The sequence below is a fragment of the Periophthalmus magnuspinnatus genome, chromosome 13, assembly GCF_009829125.3.
Source record: "Periophthalmus magnuspinnatus isolate fPerMag1 chromosome 13, fPerMag1.2.pri, whole genome shotgun sequence".
Taxonomy (NCBI): domain Eukaryota; kingdom Metazoa; phylum Chordata; class Actinopteri; order Gobiiformes; family Gobiidae; genus Periophthalmus; species Periophthalmus magnuspinnatus.
In genome coordinates, this window is record NC_047138.1 from 10,552,907 (window position 1) to 10,580,650 (window position 27,744).

Here is a 27,744-nt window from a genome sequence, read left to right on the forward strand (position 1 = left end):
ACAGCAACACCAGACATGAGCAAGAAAAAAAGCAAAGTGGTCCACACAACCAGAGCCTTTGCCCTCTTTTAATTATCTACATCTTGTCCCCTTTTCACTTTTTTTCTCCATAGACTCCCGGACGGTGGTAATTAAGAAGAAGAGAATAAAAGCAGCTGATCCAGGGAGGGGTGGTGCATTTTGCAGCGAGATGGCTAACAGAGAGGTTCTGTGGCTGTTGTGTGGACTCTTCCTTCTATTAGTGATTCAGCCTTCTCTTCAAGGAGGTAAGTTAATACACAGGTAAAGAGCCGCTCCGGTCTGCTGCTGTCTTAGGGTCACAGCAGGTGCATATCTGGGGAATTCTACATTTATATCAACTGAATGTGAAAAAGATTATTGGCTGCGGTGTCAGGTTTACACTGTCATGTTCTCAGTTATTCATTTAAGCTTTAAGTCTTCTCTCTGTTCATTAACTTGGCTGATTAAAATGAAAATTCACAGTTAACTCTTACATCTCATTAATGTAATGATTGTACTTTACAGATTCATTTATTTACGTTTTTGGAGGTTACTTTTGAAGATCTATGCAATGCAAAAATATCATAATTTTGCATAGCATAATAACGTTTTTGCAACCTGACCTATAACCAAATTCATTTATGAAAAACTGAACTTAAATTTGCATGCTTTTACATATTAACCAGCTATCAGTTCAGAAAGATAACTGCAAAAATAGTTGAAGCTCAATACAAGACATTACTACGTCTTGCACTTTTTTCTACTTACTCTGCATTGTTTTGATTGAGTCATTGTATTGCACAATGGACCATTTTCTGAAAGTTGCTTGTATTGCTTCTATAGTTACACAGGTTGTATATAAGCCATGGATCTATTCAATAACATGTCAAAGGTGCACACACCAGCTGCACACTTTTGCGGTCAACCCGAACTCCAGGTTTAATTTGCCCCTGTTGAACGCCTGGATGAATGAGAGTGTAGGGCAGGCAAGTGCCTGAGTCATAGCTTTGATCTGAGTCCTGTTAGAATTACACAATTTGCTTATTACCATTGAACAATTTTAGTTTGATTCAAAGAGACAAGCTATGTGTGAAACAGAAACAGCGGACCAGAATGCCTTTTACCTTTCTCCAGCCCCACTTGCATTGTAATTTCTGGTGTCCGCATTTTGACTTTGGATTCTCCCAACTTCCACACTTGAAAACATGTTTTGCATCTGGAGATGGATCCGGCACATTGAAGTCCATTTTTGTTATGTGTATTTGTCTAAAAGTTACAGCTGTTTATGTTTACTCCATCTTAGTAGCCAAGAATCCTCTCTGGAGAATTTATTTTGGTTAGATAGCTATCAGAAATATTTTGCTCAAAAGATAAGACTTTATATGGTTTATTGCAAAGGATGGTCCTATTTTGTTATGTCTCCCTACATTCTTGCCAGATTTCAATTTCAAGGTGCATTCAGATTAAATTATGACAGCCGTAGAAACCAATTAGATGCTATCAGTGTTGGCGTCGGAGCACCACCATTGAAATCACCCATGAAACCAGCTCCATCTGTAAGCAGTGAAAAATCAACTCAAATCAAGACATGATTATCCTTGATGAACATGCACACGTCTTCCAAATAGATGAGGAATTATGAATGAAAGCTTATCTATGTACACTATCCCTCAATGGTAAGTGCAAATGACTTATAGTGTAGGAGGAAACATCTGGGTTGGAGTTTGTTAATAAATTTGTTCTCTTGTCGTCTAATCCTCCTAACGTTGTGTTTGGATTGTATCATCTAGGTTTCTATCTCTCTCACACAATGACAATTCCACAAGCTCCATCTGTCACACCACTTAACTAAGTTGTATGTTATTCTTATAAAAATCTATGTTGACACAACTTGGCCCCTGGAACGACAGTTATTTATGGCACTGTCAAACATGATTGAAACCCTGACCTAGTCTCCCACCATTTAACAAGTACAAACGGGTGCTGTCACTTTGTCATTCATATAATTTATTATGTACATAGGGATACACTGGGTATTGGTATTATAGTGACATGCTATACTTTTGACTTTTCACCCTTTTGAATTCTGTTTGTAAATGCTTTTTTGCAATTGATGGTATACTATACTCATGCCTGTGTAATCCCTCCATTGCCCTGTACTCACGCAAATGGACTGGTTACTCCAGTAGGAAAAAAACAAAGCTCATCATTGTGGCTTGGTTTAAGTGAGATTTTGGAGGCTAAATGTGATATTTAATATAATATAAATTGATTATTATTATTCTTACTTCTACTGGTTTTACTGCAATGAACGTCTAATTGTAATGTATACTATGCAGTGTTTCTGGTGGAAGGTCCTGCTTTTTTCCATGATACTATTGCTAAACCTTGAAAACCTGCCTTCTCATTGTGAGCGGGGTCACCATTCCACAGATATGTTTTATACCTTGTCTTGGAGATAAGCAAGTGGCGGACCTTTCACCAGAAAAGTGCAACTATAACTAGTTCAAAGGTAAACTTTCTCAAATGTATGCAGTTTTAAAACCTGCACTAGACTCTTATAAGTAAATTGTAAATAATCCACTTGCATAAAAGTAGTTTCTTTCCATCTCTGTGCTGATGTTGGTAGAGAGTCAGGTGACCTCATCCAGGACCCGTTTGTGAAGCAGATTACAAGCCCTCTTAGCGGCTGAGGTTTGCTTGTGAAAGACCTCAGTTCTTACTTTGGCCCACTCTCTGGGAAAGTGTTACGAGATCGCTCTGTCCACAGCCACACTTTTACATCAGCGTACAACCAACTGGAGAGTAACCAGCCTATCACAACTACATCTGATGTGGCTGTTTTGTTGCTAAAATGTTTCCTGGAATCGTGAAGAAATATTGTCACACTTGCTTTATAATTCTTATCATTCCTGATAGTCTGCATTCTCAAAATATTTACAAAAAGAGAGTTATTAATGAGCCTAGTCTGATTCTTATGGAGACTTTAGCATCCCGTCGTCAGATGTTTGGTCTGTGAAGTTCCTGTGCCAAGTGTTGAACAAAGAAGCACATGGACTGGGATGACTGACTGCAGCGTCCTCACCAGGCTGCGAGATGGTTCTGTTTTCTCATCCTACTGTTGCTCAAGCGCTGATTGAATGATCAAATACTTGACGTCAATTTCATGATCAAATCATTTTTATAGGTAAACATAATGCCTATAGGAAAAGGGCGTTTTCTGGTCCACACAGCTGTCTCGACTCATCTACGGCCAAAGCAGATTGGAAGGATTTTAACATTAATCTTACATTTTATTTGCTTCCACTTCAACTATGTAAACTTGGAGCAGAATTGGTGAATCAGTCATTAGAATATGTTGAGTGCTACTTTATGACAGTGAACACATAAACATTGAAACAACATCTTTTGTTGTTTCTATTATCTGATAAAAGCAGTTTTTATGGTTATGCTTGTAACTGTCTCCTTTTCTAAACTCAAGTATGGCTTATTGGAAATACTTGTGGGAAATAGCTTTAGGGAGATGTGCTACTTTATACCACCAAAACCACCTTTATTATGTATTGACAAGAACACAAAGATGTGAACTGTGTATTTTTTGCATCCTCACTATTAATTAAAAAGCATGTTTCTTTGCCATCGTGGGCGTTCTTAACCTGTGGAAAGCCGGCATTGCGGTGGGTAGAGTGATGGGAGGCCAGCTGTCACATGTCTGATAAGGAGAGATGTCTGACTGCCAGAAACCACAGAGCATGCTTCACCGCTTTGGCTCGCAGGACCACGACTTTCCAGCCCTCCTTTTGGGACAGTGGTTTTGAACATGTGAATGCAAAAGAAAAAAAAAAACCCTTCTCATTATAGTGACAAAAACGTATGTTGTTTACATCACAGTGATATGTTCTGTTCTGATCCTTTCTCCTTGGGTTGAAATATTGAGGTTAATTTGTATCTGGATGCAGTAAATTCCTTCAAAAGCTCTACCTGATTGGTACATAAACCTTCACAAGGCTTGATCTTTTCCAGAAATACTTACTTCACAAAGTCACAGCTGTGTAAGTTGATTGCAAAGACTCTTATAGGCAAATTTTTCTTCAGTCCTGTTGAACCTTGCTAAGCTCAAATTTGATGATAATGACATGAGTTGTTAAAATACTTGGAGCTTAGCTGTGGTCAGTTCAGTGCTTTTTCTCAGTGAACCCAATGCACTTAGTGAGACTTGTACAGTAGCTTGATGGGACCTTGATACTGGCTTTTTTCTTCGCTCACACAGCCAAGACAGGAAATCCTCCTTTTCACTGTAAATATGATGGAACAGTCATAGGAACAATCTCTCTACTTTCACCCTACACTTTCACTGCCTAAGCACTGCAGGTACAATATGACTATAATCTAGATCTTTGAATTTGAAATAATCTTCTCAACGTTATCTTTTATTTTTAGGTCATGATCCCACTTCACTTGCCTAAGTATTTATTCTTGTTTTGTCTAAATTGTGAAAGCGAAAAAGTGACAGTTGCCAGCAGAGCCACTGGAAAAGAGTAATAAATGCAGTTCTCTTTTCTGCCTGCAGTGCTCTAGCAGAACATTTTGGCATTTAAAAATCCTCTTAATGGCTTTGCACAACTTGTTCTCCATGATGTAAATGCACATTACCGACTTTTGAGGGCTACTTTTCTACATTAGGCCTTGGGTAAACAAGTCTCCCCTTATCTGATTCTCATTCTGACTGCAGGATTTTCCCTTTTAAAAATAATGCTCTTTAGTTATATAAATTGAAAAATATTGCCTAATGCTGTAGCTATTATCTTGAAATTAGGTTTATCACTGCTGTTGGATGCAATGTAATATTCCCAGTTTAAGTTATGAAGTTCACTATATTCAATAATAGGCACATTGAGACATAACCATAACTCTCCCTGCAAACACAGCAGGATCCATTAAACATCATTATTGCATTGCTGCAGAGCCTTTCCCCTCTATTGCAATGCTGCTTATGATACAAAACAGATTTTCACCTCCACAGTATAAATTTGTAGGTTTGGCTTCTACTCTGTGCTCTCATTGGATTGGAGTGGTTAGTGTTCCCTGTTGGACAGCACTAGTCGTTCCTCGTATTTTGGTTGTTGTTCCTTGCACTCTTGAGACTCCAGTGTCTGGCAATCTCAGGAGTTTTTCTGGAGCGCAGCCAAAAATCACGTTAGAGAAAAGTGTCTGGGGGATATAGATGGGGGTCTTAACTGCAGCTTTCAGAACGAGGGTGTCCAAGTCCATTACGTCATCACCATGAAAACAATAAGAATTTTATTGTAATCAACCTTTTATTCAGTTTTTTAGGGTATTTCCCAACCAAATGTGTTTGCTTTTTACGATGTGTCCCTATGCTATATTGACCTTAGGCTGACAATATACCCGTGTTTAAAGATTGAATCAGTGATAATAATATTGGTTTTGCACATAAATGAGTTACTGGTGGGAAAAATCAGTTTTAGACACCATTGTGGTAAGGTATGTGTTGTGTGATGTATGATGTGTATTGTGTCTTGTAGGTGTGTACATACCACCTGGTGCTGGAGTTGGACCCGGAGCAGCAGGCTTCTATCCAGGTAAATAAAGTCATCCAAAATGTGTCCAGACTATTTTAGCTGTTATAAACCAGAATGCTACAACATGGAAGAACGGTTTGGTATTAGCAGATGGACCAATTATACCGTCATAGATCAATAGAGCAAATAATCAAGCTAATGAAAGTATGTTCACTTTTGCAAACAATTTGTACAAAAAGATGAATTGGTCTCATAAGTTTTAATTATTTAATGGTGATGCTGGAATTAAACACTTTTATATTTTTGGAAAGTCTTTTGTTTTTTCTGCGTCTCAACTGCAAATAATCTACTAATGTGCATTAATTTAGTGGTTTAATAAAGGATAATACCTCAATCACAGTCAAAGCTTAATTTCAAAACTACACATTTGATTCTTTGATCAGGTTCGTGTTTGAAAACAATGGTTGCAGTTTTTCCAGCTGTGCTTGTATGTGCACAATATTTTTTCAAAGGCCAGTCCAACATTTATTAAAAAAGATATTGAACTCTATGTTTAATCAAAATGCCTCATGTCACTGGCTGTAACAGTGTTCTCGTGAGAGTTAAATAAAAACATATCAATTTCATCACTATCTGTAACTCAGTTCTCCGATTCTGTTTTACAAGGGTCTGCTGCAGGAGTCCCACCGGGCTACAAACCAGCCAAGCCTGCAGGTGAATGTAATGAGACACAGGACTTATGGTTTCTCTTACTTCTCTATTCATAAAATACATTTTACATGCTCATCTGGCTCTACATCAAGTAACACACACCTGTCAAATGAAAAAATCTCATAGTTTGACTGATAGTCTATAACTAAAGTCATATTTAGTTCCAGGTTATGGAGGTGGAGGCCTGGTCCCTGGCGGGGTGGTACCTGGAGGAGTGGGGCCTGGAGGAGTAGGGCCTGGAGGAGTAGGGCCTGGAGGACTGGTGCCTGGAGGAGTGGTGCCTGGAGGAGTGGTGCCTGGTGGGCAAGGGTATGGAGGACTTGTACCAGGTATGCAAAATTAATATGTAATGTTATTTTATATCTGTCTGTTAATGTCTGTTATATCTAATATTGGCCATTAAATATTTTCACTTGATTTTAGGACAAGGTGTGAAACCTCCAAAACCAGGTATGTTGTTTTATTTTAACTGTTAGTACAGAAACAGAAATTAAAGAAATGATTTAGAGCTATAATACAATCGTATATTAAGTTATCAGCTAATAGGTTGCGTTCACGTGACATCCCAACCTTCTAGATTGGCTACAGTTAATAAGTGAGCTGGAGGCCAGGTGGTATGGCACAATTTACTTTTAACTGCCAAATTACAGATTTGAAAACCTGGTTTATGGTTGATATCTCTGTAATTACGAGATCTATCCACAGCAAAAACTGGCATATATTTTAACATCTTCTCTGTCAGTATAAATAAACAAAAAGGGACTTTTTTCACTGATTGGTATTTGAGCCATTGATTAATAATAAGTCCAAATTTGTGGAGGCAGTCCCTGACCAACAGTGATAAGGTTCAACATATTTCTTGCAAAAACAGTGACTCTCGTATAGCGTTATATACACAGATCCTTGTTCTCCATCTGAATTTATTAAAAAAGATTCTAGAACATGAACACAACCTGTTGTTGGCTGTCTTCCTATTTGCATATTTTTCAAGTAGCGTAAAGTAGATCAGTAGGCTATGTGTATTACATGCCCATACATGAACCGCGCCTAGGTTCTGCCCCAATTACAAGAAGTACAGTTGTTGCCTGTTCCTTATTATCCTGTTTCTTTTTTATGCTGAAGTTGGTTTACAAAGTCTTGGCTGCTGTTTGGGGCATCCTGGTTGGGTGGGGCTCATACACTGATTCCACTACTCCAACTCTGCTGGAGTGAGCTGTGGTGATTGGCAGAGTGCACATGGCCATCATCACCTGGCAAACAATGATGCCAAAGCACTGATGATGTTATTGTAACGCAAGTTCCTTTACAATATCTGGAAACCTCTCTCTCTGATACGGCATTACAAATATTTTCTTTGCTGTAATTCACTCACTGCATTGAAACCATAGCAACGTCGAGCTGCCATGTAATTTCCGAAAGCACCACTGATACAATCACAGTCCACCTCTATGTGTTTGCGGAGATAAGGAAACAAGCAATAGTCTTGTAATCCTGATAAGACTCGGGGCAGGTTAAAGGAGGTTCGCCAAACAGGGCCCCACCTCTGGCCTTAAGAGCAGTTGCCCTAGAGCCATTTCATAAAAATGACTTAATATCCAGTGTTTGGTGGAAGTTGTTTTTGGCTGGCTCTGCACTGCATTTCAAGGGAATTGTTGTCCCAGCGTTTGTGTGCATTTGACCTCTCACACAAGTCTTGTGAGACAAAGAAATTATTTGATTAGGCAAATAGCATAAAGCTGCAACAAAAAAAAATCCTGTAGATCCTTTTGTCTTGGACAGAGTGAATTGTTAGGGTCAGCTACAGTTTAAGGGAAGATCTGCATGCTTCATCTCCAAGGAGCTGTAATCCCCTTCATTGCTCTAATTGTTTTCTGGATTTTATTAAGTTGATTTTCATCATCGCACACGCTCTACACTGGCTATTGTCCAAAGTCCAACTTTAATCCAAATTCAGACAACACTTTTAACTAATTACAGTTCACCAGCAGGTTGAGATCACACATTATCTTGTTTGACACATCATGCTCTGACATTGCTTTTTCATGTTAAAACAAAACAAACATGTGTTTCAAAGTGCCTCTACAAAGTTCCTATACATTATTCTTGGATACACACTTTGCCTGGTCAGTAATGGAGAACATGAGTGGTTGTTTGAGTAGCGTGACTGCGATGTATTGTGGGGTAAATCATGCAAGACCTTGTAAATGTTAGCCTAATTGTGAAGCCTGTCAGCATCTCACTTTGACAATAGCCTGAAAACTGAAGAGAGGAACTTTCTCTTTACTTACAGCTGTTGGGCACAGTCGGCCTCCCTGTGTTCCCTCAAGCTAAGGTGGATGTATTCTCTTTGATAGCCCAAACTTGGCTCTGGCAGGCGGGCTTCTTGTCAGTGTCAGGCAGCTTGAAGTCAGTTAATGAAGAACATGGAGGTTACTGTTCAGGATTTTGTGGTAATATCATTTTACTGTTACAGCGGTCTGTTTTAGATTGAGCAACAATGCTTCTGGGTGGAACTATGGCTATCTTTTGAGATTGACAGTTGTCCTTTAAATGTGAGAAGTTAAACATTGCGGTTTCATTTTCTGTTAAACCAGCTGCAGAACATCATGAATCAGAAAGAGTCATGTAAAAGTTGTCAACATGTTTTTGTATTCTGAGTCCCTAGAGTTTCTGTGGATTTGAATACCTTTTTGTTGCTACCTCACTAAAGTGGAATTTAGGCCCACCCACATTAGATTGAGCACTATACCTTATTCTTTATTTATTTATTGCTAATTGCATTACAGTTTTGAGTCATGATGAGTTAACGCACTACTTTACAAAGTTGTTGTGGAGTTTTGACCTGGTTACCATTGTCTCATCTTATTTAACGGATGATCTGCAGATGAACTCATGGCAGGAGGCGGTGGTCTGTGATTACAGTAAATACCTCTAAAAGGCAGCTTTGGCATTTGTTTATGTTCTTTGTGTTCTGTTCCAGCCCATTGGAAACTGGTGAAGCAGTTATTAGTTGAGTTGGAAAAAAGCTTGAGGAAAACAGTAACAAGTGTAATCTTTCTGTGGTTTGGAGTCAAAGAAATAAGAAGTGATTAGGAGATTTTGGATGGGCCTGTGTGGAGGATGCACTGATGGTGTATGTCATACTCCACCCGTCAGACACTGGCTGATAGATGGAGCACCATCTGAACGTGTTTAGTCAAAAGAAGAGCATCTTAGAAGAGGTCTCATCTCCATGTGCACATATGGTGTTCATTATCAGAGCTCAGACCTGTCCTCTCTGTCTGTAAATGTGCTGCCAGTGAACTGTAGACTGAGGTGCTTTTGATCGTATGTGTGTAATTACTGTCTGCGCACATCTGTGCACTAACTGCACCACTGCTACACACATGGTTATCAATGCTTCTATGTATGTGCCATCTACTTAATCAGATCTCAAACAACTCACTCCTTAAATTATTAATTGATTTAAAAGACACATTTAGTAATGGTTAATACTCAGACTGAAACTACACTTCATAATGAAGTGTCTAACATATATTCAGGCTGCAGAGTTTCATCAGTGTAGCTTTTAAAGGTTGAAGGTTGTTGTAGAAGGTTGTTTCATTCATTGTAGATGGTTAATTCCCTCCTTACATATTTTGAATGTTACATCATTCATTTTCACACTTGAAATTCCAAATGCTTTTTAATCCTAGTGTTTTCTTTTATCTTACCTCATGGATGTGTTTTTTGCAGATTTTGTGACATTTTTCACATGTTAATGACTAGAGAAGATTAATGATGCTTACATGACTATGACTTTAACCCTGGAGGGTCTGGAAGTGGTCCAGAAACATGCAGGGCTTAACTGCCTTTTCAGCCAATTTACCTCATATGTTTAACATCCCACAGAATCTTATATTTTTGTTGCCATGAAATGCCTCGAATGGCTTTGCTCTGATCACAGTCTCTGACGTCGAGGAGAGCTTTGAGGGAAGACTGAATGATTACAAGGTCAGTGTTTTAGTGTGCAGAGAGACGCAGCTTTGTTAAACCTGGAGTTGTCTAAAAGTCTTTAGTGGAATGAATGTTTGGTACATATGTGGACCATCTGCATGAGGAAACAGAGTAAGCCAACTTCACATACCAGAACTAAAGATTGCATTTGTTGACATTTTTCATTTTTATCAGTGATGGTGATCATTCTTCTTCATTATTGTCCTGCAGGTCTCCATTGCTTTCTCTAGATAATGATGCTTACTTGTGTCCAGTTTAAGTTGCTGTATATTTATGGGCTCTTCCCTGTCCACATGAGTGAACAGTACATCTTGTAAATCTAAGTGCAATAAGATGTGAATTATAGCAATACTTCTCACTCATTTGAGCTTTAGTTTTGGCAAAGCAACTGTGACATTCCTCAAAAAGTCAATAAAAAAGAAGAAAGAGGTTTTCATCTTTCACAAACCAGGCATATGAAAAATGTTATCTTTGCTTAGTTGGAAACATATAGAAAGGCGTGCTCTGCTTTGTAAAGGCTACTCTATTTACAGTCAAATCGATTTAAGTGGATATGTTTTAAGCTATGTCCAACAAGGGTTTTCTGGGGAGGATTCCGTCACCAGTCCGCTGTTGAAATCAAAATCCATCCAAAATCCAATTATTTTTGTTGTTTGTAATTCAGTTGATGTATAAAAAACATGGCATTTACTGCAATAGATATTAGACACCAATTTTCTCAATAGGATTGCGTATTAGCAATAGACCTATAAACTTTGACATTTATGGATGTAAGTGGCCAAGACATTGGCAGAGGCAGTTCCCAGTGCAACCCCTACACTCGTAATGTGGAGTTTTAGAGGCTGTTAATTTGACACAGTTTGCGTGAATTGCTTGTGACTCAGGCGTGATGTGTGTGTTCTTGTGCCCAAGTTTTGAAGCTGGTTAGGGCCTTTGGCATTGACTTTAACAGCCTGTGAAAGTCATTAGTGTCCACAGAATATTGGTATGTTTTATATTAAGATGCATGAGAAATAGACTATCAGGGATTTATTTTAAGGTTGTTCACTGATTATGTTTATTAATCTTAGGAAGACATATAGCTACTAGATAACTTGAATATATATTTTGAATCCATCAATTAATGTAAAAGTCTATAAACTGTAAACATGGATGTACAGTTTGTTCTAATTATTCCATGATGTTTGACCAAAGAGGCTATTCCAGTCACAAAGGTAGGTATAGAACGAAATGATGGCATTCATCTCCAGATTGTTTACTGTTTCCTAAATTACGTATCCTGCAAAGATGAGCTCATTCCATCAAAAACAAAATGATACGTTCAAATCACAAATTTAATTTGAACATGTATTTAGTTTCATTTGTAACCCTGATGGGCACTGAACCATGGACTAAGAGGAGCTGGATAGGTAAACAGGAAAGTAGGGAGATGTCCAATGTGTCTTGTAATCAGCAACTACTCCAGAAAAGCCATTTAACTTTCTGTTTGTCTATGTCAGTACCAAAGAATGTGATTCCTCAACTTGAAAAAAAAGATACCAAAAAGGACATAATGATTATCAAAACAATGAGATACATAGACCACAGCTGAAAAACATCATGTCCCTGTCTGTCAAATCAACATGCTGATTTTCTATGGACCTGCCTGAAGATGAACTTATCAAGGAGACATTATCTATTTTGAACAAAACTGCAGCATTTGCAATAATTGGTAAAATGTTTTTACCACGCATCAAGCAACTTCCTCTTACTGTGCTCAATAAATTGTGTTTTTTATCACAGACACCCCATTAGTTAAATGTAGGAATGACATTAAAACATTTCTTAAAATATTCATAGACATTCCAGAGGTTGAAGCCTGTTTTCTGCACGTCTGCTCCAGTGGATTGCTGCCATGGAATTCTTTGCTCTTATATGTTAAACCATTGCCAAGGCCAGCTGGTTCACTGAGTAGAAAAGGGTTTGTAGGAATTAGGAACAAACACATTTCATTCCCTTGTTAAGTCTCAATGTTATAATTATACTTTCTTATTTGAATGTTACCTCTTTCATGGCTAGAGATGAAAAGATGATTGACTGTGTAATTAATGACTCTTGTGTTCCTCTGGTGGAAAAAGGGTGGATTACCTTAACCCCTGTAGAGAACACGCTAGACATTTCCACGGTTAGATTGAAAGCAGATATTTATTTTCACGCTGTCCAGTCAATGAACTGGATCTGTGTGCAGAACAAGAACAAAATAGGTGGGTGAGCTAATAAGACTGAATAACTGTTTTGATCAGACTTGACTGAGTTTCAATGACACATCATCACCCGAGAGAAGAGTGTCATATTGTATCATATGGAGTGTGGTTTTGACATATTCTTGCACTCGATATGCTTGCTGATTAGTTTTGTTCAATGTACAAGCAGATTTCTCTATGGATTTGATTTTACTTGACCCTTCAGAGGGCACCTGTCATTTCCAACTATGAGTTACATATAAGCAAGTAATTCTCCATAAAGGACACTCCATGCTTCTGTCTTGTTTCAGATTCACATTAAGGGAAACTATGATACACTGAGGTACTGGATTCCTCACAGTTTTCTTAGCCCATTCTTCTCCCCCTTGTGTAGTGTTGGATTTCAGCCTTATCCATCTTGTATTTAGACTTTGGACGTTTCACTAGGTTGTTTTGACCAGGATCCAAAAGCAGTTTGTGTTTCAATTGCTCTCTTAGGCTTCCTATTAGTAACTGAGAAATTATTCCTCACATCAGCTTGTCTGCAATCAACTGCACATTGGGAACAGCACCAACCACAGTGATGATTTGAAGGCCAGGGTCAAAATGACAGATTTTTGTGTGTGTGATTCACAGCAACAAACATCCAATATTGTGCGCGCTAAGCCAGATCTATTTGTGTAAAATAACTTGTTGTATTAAACGTACCAGATCATGCTAGTTTCCCCTGACGTGAAGTGGTAATATGAATAAACATGCTACAATTATACCAAAACGCTTCCCCTTGGTTTTGTTTAAACATAAAATCAGAAGAGACACGCCAGCCAATGTTCACTCTTTGTTACAAGTAAAAATACACAACCTATAGACCTATAGACTTGTCTCATTTTTCTCTTTTTGGTGACGTAATGCACAAAGAAGTACAGAAAAATTTGTTTCGTCTTCCAACTGTGGTACCTGCCCAAGTCCAGCACAGATGGTCACTTACGCAAATGTCTGCATCTTGAACCATTGTGGGAGGTGCTTTTTACTGGAATTACCTGGATTCCAGTGTTTTTGTGTAGTAGGGGCACGTATCGGTGCAGGTGGGGTGGATGATGGATGATCACTGTACAGCTAACTCAGCTCCACCTGTCAGCTCGCCCTGTCTTCACTCTCTGGTTCTCCAAAAAGGACAGGTGCATTTATTTACTCTTTTGGACTGTTATCTTCGAGCAGTCTCCCTGACACGAGGTTGTTATCAGAACAGAAGGCCAGATGTTTGTGAAATGTGATATGCTTTTTGATAATTTCTCAAATACTTCATTGGGCTGAATGTTATGTTTATTTATGTTTTTGCATCTTTGTTATCATGCTAATTGGATTTTAAACAGAAGCTTTATTTAACTTCAGCGAAAACATAAAGATTTGCCCTATAAATATTTATATCCTTTTATTTCTTCATTAATTAGCACAAACATTGTACATACAGGATCTGTTGGGCACAATCAAATATTATTCTACTTCCTGTAGTGAGAGGCACAGAGTGGTCAAAGATGATGAGCTCAAGTGATGTATGAATGACTTGTTCGCTTGTTAACAGATTCTTGGCTAACATTGTTGAGGTGCTTATCAAACCTCCTGCTCATTTATTTTATGAATTTTCTCCTAAATTCTTTAACCAGAAGTCTCACTGAGATTTGGAATATCATTTTAATCCTGGCCCCAGAGTGGCCCTATTCTACATGTTTTTAGTTGTAGGGGAAACACTCAGAAAAGCCTCAGGACACCTGGGAGTCAAACCCAGGACACTGTTGGTGTGAGGCAGAAGAGCCGTGTCACTGTACCTCTCATGTTGTTCACAGTGCACATTCAGGGCACATTCACTTGGGTCTCGTTGCTTCAGCTCAGAATAATAAATGGCAGATATTTTTTTGTTCTCAGTGTTTACTTGGGTTTGGATTGATATCTTCTGGACTTTATTTTTCTAAACACACAGTATGCTAAGGCATGTCTGCTGATCCTGGATAATGACTCAATTGTATTTAGTGAAAGGTATTCAGCGTGACCTAAATGACTAACGTGTTACAGCCCTGCTTTGCTTTGACTGGTCTTGGCCCGTTTACCATTTGCGCAACATTGTTTTTCTTTCTCTTCACTCATTTTGTCATTTTCCTCTCATCAAGGATATGGCAACCTTGGAGTGGGCGGACTTGGCGGAGGGGGTCTTGGAGCCGGTGGTCTTGGGGGAGGTGTGTGGTAATATATCATATGTAGATGCCACATGCACGTTTAATAAACTTTTAACTTGTCCTCTAAGTTGTTGTTATATTTGTGTTTACAGGTGTTTATGGAGGATATGGGGGGGGGCGGTGGGGGGATTTACCCAGGAGCTGGCCAGAAAGCTGCAAAAAGAGGTAATTTCCTAGAATAAAACAAAAAAGTTGATCTCTGGCTTTAATAAAGTGTTCCTGATGTTTTGTCTTCAAGATTGATAGACACAACTTTTCTCTTATGCCTGCAGGTGCAGGGGGAGGTTTTTTACCTCAAACAGGTATGCTGACCTTTAACCCCAACTACTCAATGTATTTATTGAATGTGACAAAGTTTGTGGCACTAAAAGCATGGTCTTGTTCTGACACAAGTGTATTTTTTTGCACTGCAATGTTGCCTTAGAAGTGAAACTGACAGCTCATTTCCTGAATGAGGGTATGACTGGGGAAATGAGGCATTTGATGAGGCAAGGCAGATGCCATGTATTCTGGTTAGCGGTCCTGACTACATCATGTATTAACCTTATTACTTTTTATCACTGGGTGATGACAGACTAACAGAACAGATTATAGCTACCACAGGAGTTCCAAAGTCTTGCCTGATTAGGTCAGCTTGGGCTCATGAAGCAAGCAATAACAGAGCGCCATCTTCTGGCCATTAGTGTTATGGGATATTGATTCTTGATTATAATTCCTTACAAATGTAATTTCTAACATTTGTGACTTCTTTTAGGAGCTGGAACTGGTCATGGTCCTGGGGGAACTGGAGGTACACATACAGTCATTTACTTATTTAAAGTTGCATACTGTGACAGACTGTGACAAGCCAAGACTCTGCTTGTGCCATTTTTTATTTATCCTAATGAATCCAAAATACGTTTGTTTTTAATTTCAGCGCATATAATTCCTCAGACTGGCCTTCCTGGCGGGACGACTGGTGGAACAGGGAAAAAAGCAGCCAAAGTGCCAGGTCTAATGGAGTCAAAACTAAATAACAGTCACTTTTAGACAAAATGCAGCTCTCTGTTCTGCATAGTCACAACAAATTCTTGTTATGTTCCATGAGCATGTTTTGGGAAAATAAAATTAAACAAATCCAGTCAGAAGACTGCATTTTGTCTGACTCAACAGTGGAACCAGGAAAATATCTAATTTATTCAAACATGCAATATAGTTAATTACTGTGTCTAACTGTGGCAGGGGTGGGAATACCTGGTCTCTACCAAGGGGGGCTAGTCCCTGGACAAGGTGCGTGATTGCTTTTTTTTTTTTTTCTTGTAAATTACAGATATTGTTAAACATATTTATTTTTACATTACATTTGGCCTTGCAGGCTTTGGGGGACGTGGAGTTCTTCCTGGAGTACCCACTGGGACTCACCTAAGTCAAAAATCAAGTGAGAATCAAGCCATTTTCATGGTCTAAAAAAAAGTTTAGACCAAAAGTTTAACTTGTTATTCTATTAAACAGATGCAGGAGGAGGGCAAACCGGAGTTGGACCAGGTAGACGTACTATACCTTCTTTTTACACATCTGATTTTATACTGAAAATTGTCTCTCATTGAATAGGTGGCCGTGGATATGGTCAGACTGGATTGTTTCATGGATATCCTCTTAAATCGCCTAAAGTGCCAGGTGGCTAATTGTTAAAATGTGCATAATTTTACCAATTTGTCAGTGAGAATCAGTGTTATAAAATTGTGCATATCATATGTAAGCGTTTGTGCTTGCTTTGGCATTTAACTTTGTGAATAATTTATAATTTCACCTTGGTTCTTTGGTAGTTGGCTAAACATTTTGTGATAATATTATAAAGTTCTTTATTATATTTTTAGGGGCACAGGGAGCAAAACCCGGAGGAGGCAAACAGCCCTTTGGTACATTTCTTTTTTTCAAGTACATCAGAAATAAATCCAGTATTCATTACAAATTGTTGTATTTGTTTAGCCTATGGGGGGTTTGGCAATACCGGAGCTGGACTTCCTGGAGGAAAGAGTAGTTCTGGAGCAATACCTGGATACCCTGTTGGAACAGGTAAAATACCTGCAGTTGCAAACTCTCTTGTCATAAAACAGACAAATAAAGTGAATACATATTTAAACAGGGGTAGTACTGGGTGGTGTCAGTGGCACAGGGGCACCTTCATCGGTCGGTATTGCCCTTTTTTTTGTTAAAAGAGTATTGTTAACATAAAGGTGCTATATCACAAAACAATTTGAATTGGCAAATGCTATTTTCATTAAATTAACTTTGAACAACAAACTACTTCAGATTTTCTGAACTTTTTTTGGTTTGCTGCAAATGGCAGAAGCCCTCTCAGGTTTCAAAGCCTTATGGTAGCTCTTATTTGACTAATATAGCAGTATTAGTCAAATGTTGTTATCTAATTACTGACAGAGTCTAGATAAATGTATGATGTTGTTTTGTTGTTTTTCTTTTGTTTTTTTTGTTTTGTTTTTTTAGGAGTGGGACAGCTTGGAACAGGCGTGCTGGGAGGAGGAGGTTATGGAACAGGAGCTGGGCCTGGAGGAGTGGGTGGTGGGCAATACTCAGCGGCTTCCAAAGCTGCAAAATATGGTAAATTGTGTATGTGGGATTGTCTGTAAAGGCCCTTGTATTAACCTTTTGTATTTTTCTAAACAATAACTTTGATAGGAGCGGGGGGTCAAGTGGGAGCAGGTGGACTGGGAGGAGGAGGTTTTGGTGGGGTCCCTGGAGGTGTCCCAGGTGGTGGACTCCCTGGTGGTGGCGGACTGGGTGGTGGGGGAGTCCCTGGTGGCGGACAATACTCTGCTGCTGCCAAAGCTGCTAAATATGGTATGGATTATACTGTTTGTTCCTAGTCAGACATTTTTGGTGTTATTACATACATAAATCATGTCCTGTAGGAGTAGGAGGGCAGGTGGGAACAGGACTGGGAGGAGCTGGAGGTTATGGTGGTGGACTCCCAGGTGGTGGTCTCCCAGGTGGCGGACTCCCTGGTGGTGGACTCCCTGGTGGTGGACTCGGTGGTGGAGGACTGGGTGGTGGTGGACTCCCTGGTGGTGGACTCCCTGGTGGTGGACAATATTCTGCTGCTGCCAAAGCTGCTAAATATGGTAGAATATGACTGTAGTAATCTGTGTGTAAATGTATATTATATATTTATGCAATTAAAAAAAAATCTTCACAAGGTGCAGGAGGTCAGGTGGGAACAGGATCGGGAGGAGCAGGAGGGTATGGTGGTGTACTCCCTGGTGGTGGTGGACTGGGTGGTGGCGGACTGGGTGGTGGTGGACTTGGTGTTGGAGGACTCCCTGGTGGTGGCCAATACTCTGCTGCTGCCAAAGCTGCTAAATATGGTAGAAAAGTACTTTCTGTATGTAAATGTACTTATGTGTTTTGTTGTTTTAAACTATTTATCTAAATATATATCCACACAAGGTGCAGGAGGTCAGGTGGGAACAGGACTGGGAGGAGCAGGGGGTTATGGTGGCGGACTCCCTGGTGGTGGAGGACTTGGTGGTGGCGGACTGGGTGGTGGGGGACTCCCTGGTGGCGGACAATACTCTGCTGCTGCCAAAGCCGCTAAATATGGTACAAAAGTATTCTCTGTACGTAAATGCACTTACAGATTTTTTGTTGTACATAAGTATATATCTTCACAAGGTGCAGGAGGACAGGTGGGAACAGGTGGAGCGGGAGGATATGGTGGTTTGCCTGGTGGCGGACTCCCTGGTGGCGGACTCCCTGGTGGAGGACTCCCTGGTGGAGGACTCCCTGGTGGAGGACTTCCTGGTGGAGGACTTCCTGGTGGAGGCCTGGGTGGTGGACAAATCTCTGCTGCTTCCAAAGCTGCTAAATATGGTAGGCCCTTTTGTCTGTGTATAGTTATTTTGAGTTTAAAACTAACTAAATCATTTCTGTCATAGGAGTAGGGGGACAATTGGGAACAGGAACAGCGGGTGGAGGTTTTGGTGGAGCAGGAAGAGTGCCTGGAGGGGTTCCCAGTGGAGGACTGGGTGGTGGACAATACCCTTCCAAAGCTGCTAAATATGGTAAGTGGAAAATGTCTTCTTCCAAAAACGCATGCAAACTGTAACTTTCTCATTTGTAGGTGCTAGTCCAGGAGGAGCTGGATTTTTTCCAGGTGTACAAAATCCAGCAAGAAGTCCTTATTCACCCGGCTATGGATGTAAGGCCTCCGCAGGTGTTGTTTCATTAGATCTGTAATTCCATTTTTTTTTACATATACATTTTTTTGCCGTAGCCTTGGCATCTGGGGCAAAACCTCCAAAGTATGGTAAGAGCACAAATATAACTATTGTTTGAGTAGCTATAATGTAAGAAGTAAATCAATCATTTGGACGTACCAATTAAATTATCATTATTTCTGAACAGGTGTAGCTGGAGGTGGAGGAGCTGGACAAGTTTTTTCTGGCACTGGATATGGAAGTAAAGTTCAAATTCTGCTCAAACACAATATTGAGTTATAATATGCCTATTATACACTCCCTGGCCAAAAAAAGTCGCCACCAAAAAAAAAGAAGGTCACACACGCTAATATTCCTTTGGACCACCTTTAGCTTTGTGGCATTGTTTCGGTAAGCTTCTGCAATGTCACAAGATTTCTTTCTATCCAGTCTTGCATTCATTTTTCACCAGGATGCATTGATGATGGTAGAGTCTGACCACTGCACAAAGCCTTCTCCAGCACATCCCAAAGATTCTCAATGGGGTTAAGGTCTGGACTCTGTGGTGGACAATCCATGTGTGAAACAATGTGAAACAATCACAGTTTGATCCTGAAGAATCCTGGCATTATCATCTTGGAATATGCCCGTGCCATCAGGAAAGAAAAAATCCATTAATGGAATAACTTGGTCATTCAGTATATTCAGGTGTCAGCTGACCTCATTCTTTGAGCACAGACTGTTGCTGAACCTAGACCTGACCAACTGCAACAATACTGTACTTATTTGCTTAGTTAAATCCAGATGGTGACTTTTTTTTTGTCCAGGCAGCATAATATGCCTATTCAGCTCATCTAAGTGTGTTTCTTTACAAGATGTTGGTACCGGGACCGGAGGGATACCCTTTGGAGGTGGACAGTATTCTGCTGCAGCAAAAGCTCAAAAATATGGTTGGTGATGATTGATTCTTGATCCTCAAGTGCCACGTTTTCAAGATATTATTATTATTATTATTATTATTATTATTATTATTATTATTATTATTATTATTATTATTATTATTATTATTATTATTATTATTATTATTACCGGTATTTACTAACCCATATCTCCTTGTACTTTTTAAGCACAAGTTCCTGGAGGCACGGGGCTAGCGACAGGAGTGGGAGTGCCTACTGGTTTTGGACAACAGCATCTTGCGGCTGCAAAGGCTGCTAAATACGGTATCACATCATTAGATCAATTATCAATTATATTATTATGTTCAATGCTGCAACTGTTGGTTTGTACTGCAGGTTTGACAGGGGGTCCTGGAGGAGTTGTACCTGGTACTGTTCCAGGAGGTACATTTAACCAGTATCTAAAGTAGAAGATAGTGGCTATCTTTTACCAATATCTTGAACATTTTCAGAACAACTGAACCTTTTTAATGTGACGTTCTTCTGTTTTTGCAGCATATCCAGGAGGTGTTAAACCACCCAAACTTGGTAAATATACAGTCACAAAAGCCTTTTGAGAAAACCTCATATATCTGGAGCAAATATCAATGACTGTGTACACTGGTTGTATCAGGTGTCACTGGAGAAGGACTTACTCTACCAGGAGCTACACCCAGTACAGGACTCGGGGGTCAGCTACACGGCTCTGTAGTCCCAGGTGGTACAAGTCGCCCCGGTGGACAGGAAGGTAAACATGAAACATTATACCAACTATAAATGGGTAGTTAAACACTTATGCAGTTTGATATTTGTTTGCAGCAACTGACCAGGGTACCGCTGGAACAGCTCGGCCAGGTACAGTCAAAAGTGACTTTACATATTTTTCCAGTGTAATTACATGTTCATAAAAATAATCTTCCAGTTGAGAAGAAGTGGTGAAGGTCTAAATAAGTATTCGTAAAGTGAGTTATGTGATTATTCACATATTGATGACAGAGTGTACATGATACTCTGGTGATTGAAACAGTAATATACAGTATGTACCTCAAACCTATCCAGCTTCTTTAGCCTAAAATCTAACCTGTGCCTAGAGCCTACACTGTGCCATTGCTTTTCATTCCTGCTTCAGCTCATGCCTTGTTACTGGATGTTTTGGCAGAATCTATTCCTGATGCCGTTAATGGCACAGTTCCAGGTGTCCCACAGCCCAGCAGTAAGAGTTACCTGTGCATGAATTCAGTGTGACCCTACACTAAATGTTTTTTTAAAGAAACATGTTTGTTTAATTTTGAAAAGTTTGCTAGCAGACACACAGTAAACACACTATTTACTACTATTCACCACCAAAATGATTATAATAATGTTATTGCATATGTGTCTGTTATTTAGATAATTTACTCAAGCTACAAAGTGTGCTTGCATTTTTCTTTTCATGATGTCCTTCCTGTCTGATCATGTTCACATTTAGCTTCTACTAACATCACGTCATTTTTATGCATGAACAAGTGATGTTTAATTTTCCTTGCCAAAACCAATAAAAACAATTTTTTTTATTTTTTTTATTTTGCCACCTTGTTTTTGGATCACAAAAGCAGGAGGTAGGTCAACAGTTATCAGCACACTCATATGTTGCTCTAAGTGCTAATCTAATCAGAAATTATTGTTTTGAATAGTGGCTGGTGGCATTGTTCAACCCGATGGTAAGTACTTTACAAATAATAGATGATATTCTTATGATGCCTTTAATCTCTGATCACTGTGTTTTTATGATTTCACAGCTGGGACAAGTGTTGGTAAGTATGACTCTAAAAATCTAAATGTTTCACAAATATGAGCCGCATACTAGCGCTGTGATGAAACTCAATCTTTCTTTCAGGTGGAGCCGGTGTCCTAACGCCCCCTCGTGGTGATAGCACTTAACTACTAAGCTTTCTTTTTCTTTTTCTTTTTCTTTGTTTTTTTCTTTGTTTTTCTTTTTTCCCCCCCCTTATTTTAACATTACATTTTTGTGCTTTCTTAGGTGATACTCCAGGACAGGGTCAGCCAGGTACATAAACCATTTGTTATTGTATAAAGGCATACTGTATTAACAATATGTCCAACTGAATTACATGAGTTTGGTGGTGTATTATTTAACTTACTTAATTTCTTTTAGTTGCACCTGTTCAACAACCTGGAGGTAGGCCAACATATAAATAATAAATCTGTCTTGCCACATGATGGCGACAAAGATCTTTGTTATTAACTAGTTCAATGTTGTTCAGTTGGTGTAGGTACTGGGGTCAAACCACCAAAACCAGTTGTTCCAGGTAAATCTAAAATTATAAAATCTTGTGTAGTACATGCCAAAACAAAATCAGTATGCTCTTTGGTACATAGAAAGTATTTGGTATAAGCATGTTTTCAAAATGGCTACTACCTCTACAGGCCCCGGTCAAGGAGGAGGGTTATACCCTTATTCTGGGCCATATTCAGGCAAGCAACACATTTAGTCGTTATGACTTTAAAAAAATAAAATAGTTGTTTTTCCAATTCATTCTAATTTAATTTCTCTGTGTGTTTCAGGTCCTTATGGCACTGGGCCTCAAGTGCAGCCTGGAGTCAAGCCTTTAAAACCTCCAAGTGAGTGTCTCATTCAGTCCTCATTGTGATGAGTTGATGTTATTTATTTCACTTTTTAGGTGCTGGTGGAACTGGGGGTGGAATTGGAATACCTCTGACAGCTGGTGGTTATCAAGGTCAGTCATGCACATATATCTATGCCAACACAATTTTAACACTGTTAAACAGCTGAAAAGTAAATAGATATGAAAGCTATTAAAGCATATTTGTTCAAAAGGAAGACATGCACATCCCTGAATCTCAAAACCGTGCAGAGCTCAAAAATAGAATCATGACAATAAAAAATGTCACCACATCTATGTTCCCAATTCTTATGTATTTACATAAATGACAGAGATGCAGCTATATATATACAGTGTTTACAGTTTAAGAGTTTGTATGTACAGAGTTACATATGAAGAAAAGTGTACAGACAACATATTTGATAGACTGCAATACAAACATTAAGGATGACCCATCATCCAGCTAATTTGAAGCAGTATGCAAAAAAACATATGATGCACTAGTCAGGCTTTTGAAACTACATTTGGACACCTTAGATTGCTTGAAAAAAAGAAACAAAACAAGAAGGTAAATAGACTGGAGTGAAGCTGTTTATAGTAAAAAGGTTCAGTGAAGCTATGGAGGGAGCACTGCCTGGATCAGGTGGACATCACATCAACTGGTGGAACTGAGCATTTTAAGAAGGAGACAGAGAAGGATGAAATGCACTTACGTAAATGAAACAAAACACATCTAAATAGGACTCTAAATAGATGGGGTACTATCTATATACAACACAGTATGTTAGTATGCTAAAGATTAAACCAAAAAGGTAAAAGGAGTGATACAAACAGCGTTCTGCCTCATGCTCAGGGTGACAGTTAGTCTGGGAGTATCATTGCACTCAACTTCCTTTACAGGAAATTGTACAATAAGATGATAAGGCTCCCTGTAGATGATGCATAGTCTTTCTGCTTCTACTATGTGGTATTATAAATGAAAATGAAATTTCTGTGGTTTATTGTTTACTGATGGGATTCCCATTAGCACAGTTAAGCTATTCTTTCTCAAGATCAAGATTCAGTCATTTGTATGCACACATAAAAATTAGATACTGTTCCCAAGAACCCCGTAAGTCAATATAAAAGTAAATAACAACATGTCATTAAATATCAATAAACAGTCATGTAAATAATACAATATAAAATACAACATTGCATCCAATTAGGAATAATGTATATACAAAAAATGTTTACATTTAATTTTGTAGGAGGACAGCTGGGAGCAGGTGCTGGAGCTAAACCACCCAAACCAGGTATCATTATGTTTGACTGATGTAGCATGTGCACATAACATCCACTAATTGCACTACTACATTGCATGAAAACAAAATGTTTACCCATTAATTAAGTAACACCAATAACTCTGAACATATGTTCTCAGGTTATGGCAATCTTGGAGGAGGTGGGGCATATCCTGGAGGAGGTGGGGCATATCCTGGAGGAGGTGGGGCGTATCCTGGAGGTACCCTACATATTTAAGTTTACTTTGAACTGGTTCTATCTTGTAAACATTATAAGGTTATGCCATACCTTACACATAACATTTTCTTTCTTTCTATTTGGCAGTCGTAGCTCCTGGGGTCCAGGGGTATGGAGCAGGTTATCCACAGTATTTTCCAGGTACTTATATCACATGTGCTTCTGGTCACATTACACATACCTCTCTCAAATTACTATGAGTAAAAGAGACCACCAAAAGTGTTAGGTGTTAGTTAGAATGTTTAATTCAAACCCGCACGTATAGTTTGCATAATAACATCAACTGACACAATGCATGGTTTGAAAAGGGGATGAATGAAACATACTTTTACATTTATAACTTTGGGTTTATGTAATTGTTTGTAGTTATGGTGAGCATCTTTTTATTGAAATAGATACTGCAAACTGACTGGAAGATAGTTTTTAAATACCCTGAACATTATTTGAGAAGTTGTAAACTTTACAAGGGCCTTTAATGTAAAATCTGATTATTTTAACAGTAGGTTAGTTGTGGTGTAATTAGAGGCAATATATTGATCTTATAGCAGTTTTCCCACACAATATAACATGATAAATGAGTGATATAAAAAGTAGTGCATTTTGTTAAGTAAATGACTTAATCTTTTTCACTCTTAGTTTTTTTTCTCATTTATAATAACACCTAAAAATACATTTAATACTCTTGTTTGTTCAATAAGAGTGTTAGCTACACTTTATTCTTCAGTAAAATAACTTTTAAACATTAATGTACATTATGAATAATGTAGGCCTAAGTATTGAAGCTTGAAGTGCCCTGCATGTTAAGTCCTTATACCCTGATTTGTGTTGATCTCCACTAATTGTTATCTTTCACCCAAATAGCTCTGTAGCTAATTCTAGTGTATAGCATCCCTTTATATTCTATTTTATGAAATGAATGTGTCTGCATATGGTCCCTAATATTAAAATATAATCATAAACTTAACTATATTAAACCTTTTGTTAATCCTCTGTTGTAATTTCCAGTTTATTTGTTAAAAATATGATCATCAAGGCCTGTTGAAGGTCAACGAAATTACATAAAATACATTATGTATTTTTTCTACACTGTGTGAAAGTTGCTCCACTAAGTAAATTAAAGCGAGTTATGCAGACCCACACTGGTTATATAAGCGATGTGTCAAATCTTTTTTCTAGTACATTGGGAATAAAAATGGGAGTAGTACTAAGAAGACCACTCTTAGAAAACACGTAGTTTCAAATACACAAATAAAATATAAAATATTACTTTTCATCCTTGCTCAGGACGTGGATTAAAACCCTGCGCTCCAGGTAACAGCAGAATGTAAAGGGCTAAACTGCTCTATCGCAGTGGCATTGAAGCTAAAGACATAAAGAGGAGGAGTTCTCAAACACTAGACACAAACAGTGACTACATTTGAACCTTACTCTCCTCCTCATTATGTTGGACACAAGTACATCATTTCAGCTTTATCTTGGAATTGGTGTATTGGTGGAATTTCAGTTGCCTATCAGAATCTCTCACACTTCCTCACATCGGGTTATATTTTACTTAAACAATATGCATCAAATTCATCTATATATTTGGATAAATTGTAGACTACTTAAAATGTTTAACACTGTGTACTTGGTGTGAGAGTTCCTATTGCTTCAGCCTTAAGCAGCTTTAAAAGCTAACCAAATGTTCTGACATACAGTATACAAATATGATAGGTTTACCTTTAAAATAAATATGTACGTTTACTCTACTATGTTTGCGTGTGTATTTGTCTCTGTTAAGGTCAAGGTCAAGGTGGCTACGTACCTGCTCCATTGACTCCTCAGCAAGGTACAAACACAACTCAAGCTGTCAAATATGTTCTTAAAGAGATGGGATGGTTGGACACAGGCAGATGGCTGCTAATCTGTTTTCCTCATTGTTGAAGATTAATGCTTTGAGGATTAATTCAAAGAAAACATGTCTGCTTTTGTTTTCATTGAATGGTGTCAATGGCCAGTCTTAAAACATATGTTTTATATGTTTTTCAGCTAAAGCTGCAAAGTATGGTGCTCTTCAAGGTTTTCTTGGGGGTGGTGGAGGAGGAGGCTACAGAGGTAAGTTTGATTAAAAAAAATGTATAAACAACACTATGTAAACATTTTACTTATATAAAACTGTTGAAACTTGTCCTGCAGGTCCCGTCACAGGCTGCCAGGGAAAATACTGTGGGAGGAGGAAGTAGAGGATCTCTAGAGATTTAGAGTGACCTCAATAACATGGTGCTACTGCATGAATGAGAATGTACATTTTTATATAAAAACAAAACAACCCCATATTAAAAATGTAAAGATGTTTTTACTTGACTATGAGGGAGTCCTTGTTAAAACCCACCGACTTAGAATTTTTGCATACTTCAGTGTTTAGCTGCCTTTGGGGACTCTGATGACCCCCTCTTTGGGGTGTAACTTTTGGAGTCTTGCATTTCTTTATTTATGTGTGCGTGTGTTACCCGTGTGTTACATTTACAGCTGAAGAGTAAAACTGTCCTGGTGTTTGGTGCTTCCACTGTAGTCCTGGAGCTCCAGACGAAGCACAGAGTCCGTTGTGGCTAACATGTCACACAGTTTATCCTGGACTGTGTTTGCCCAAACCTGATGAAGTCTGGCCACTCTGTGCGTCGTCTGTGATTCTCCCATATTTGCAGCTATTTTTAGGCAAAGCAGTGGGAAACAGGGTTTGGGCCAACCCATCTGCTCTCTGAAGCTGCGCTCATTTGGTTGCTAAGCAGTTCGACTTCCTCAGCAATATTCGCAACGTGTGCTGTATCAAAAACAATTGTTATTGATTCAGAGCTGAAATCAAACTATTATTATTCAGTATCAGATTCTGTGTGGAAACACAGCTGATCCTCAGAGTTCTCCTCTTCAGTTGGCTACACTGTGTATGAATGTAGGCTTTCAAACATTATTTTCAGTGATTATTTACCCTCATGTAACTTTATAATGTTGTTTCACATTTCTGCATCAACATTGACTCATAGCTTTATCGTTATCAGGAATATGTGAATATAACTTCTGTTTTGAATATACTGTATGTATTGCTCATAATCATACAGAACTGGCCACTTTATCGCCATGTTTAAAAAGCACATGCTCCCATTGGTTTATTTACTTGATGTGTAATTGAAGAACGCTTGCTGACCAAAGGTTAATAAGTGCTGTTGCCAAGTGACAATGTTTCTAAAGAAGTGTACTGTATTTTGTACTAATTTGATGTTTGCTGGCTTCAGTTTATTACTGTGCCACGTAAGAACGGACTTCTAGTCAGACTCTGTCTTGTGTGCCTTGGAATACATTTCATCTTTATTTAAAACTGTTTTTATAAGGAGGAACAGTGTGGTTTTGCACTTTTACATCCATGACACACCAGATTGATAAAATTGTATTTGCTTCAGTGAATAATATATAATAAAACGTATTTAAATGATGTCTTTTGATTCTTACTTTTATTTGCCTAAATAGGTCCAAAATGTTCAGCTGGATTTAAATAGAGCAAATACAGTTTATTTGTTTATTTATCATTTCTGGTTTGGATATCAAATGATAAGTCTACTACAGCAGTTTTAGTCCTAGTGGTGCAGGGCTTGCCTGGCTCTTTGTCCCGCCCCTCTGATGGGACTTGCGTTGGTTGGCCAGCTCCAGGATCCTGTGGCCAAGAGGGCAGCTCCATTGGCCAGCGGCATCTTGAATCCAGCGCCGCAGAAACGTGCCTCCGGAGCAGCAGGA

General features: G+C 38.7%; 1 protein-coding gene across 1 annotated transcript; it reads left to right on the plus strand.

The window, feature by feature from the left end:
* On the plus strand, positions 1 to 27,445 carry elna (elastin a). The gene is made up of 48 exons (XM_055226193.1): positions 1 to 266; positions 5,547 to 5,603; positions 6,210 to 6,257; positions 6,416 to 6,583; positions 6,678 to 6,704; positions 14,638 to 14,705; positions 14,796 to 14,868; positions 14,976 to 15,005; positions 15,458 to 15,493; positions 15,620 to 15,694; positions 15,925 to 15,972; positions 16,058 to 16,120; positions 16,195 to 16,227; positions 16,294 to 16,359; positions 16,560 to 16,601; positions 16,672 to 16,758; positions 17,188 to 17,301; positions 17,380 to 17,541; positions 17,613 to 17,822; positions 17,898 to 18,065; positions 18,148 to 18,300; positions 18,373 to 18,570; positions 18,636 to 18,761; positions 18,821 to 18,898; positions 18,974 to 19,006; positions 19,105 to 19,158; positions 19,772 to 19,846; positions 20,024 to 20,119; positions 20,192 to 20,239; positions 20,351 to 20,383; positions 20,469 to 20,582; positions 20,654 to 20,689; positions 20,994 to 21,053; positions 21,508 to 21,534; positions 21,613 to 21,627; positions 21,711 to 21,740; positions 21,855 to 21,881; positions 21,990 to 22,013; positions 22,099 to 22,143; positions 22,262 to 22,309; positions 22,400 to 22,456; positions 22,516 to 22,572; positions 23,709 to 23,753; positions 23,882 to 23,962; positions 24,067 to 24,120; positions 25,760 to 25,807; positions 26,008 to 26,073; positions 26,155 to 27,445. The coding sequence occupies exons 1-48, from the start codon at positions 191 to 193 to the stop codon at positions 26,199 to 26,201; spliced, it is 3,426 nt and encodes a 1,141-aa protein (XP_055082168.1). The 5' UTR covers positions 1 to 190; the 3' UTR covers positions 26,202 to 27,445.
* Positions 27,446 to 27,744: the final 299 nt, after the last annotated feature.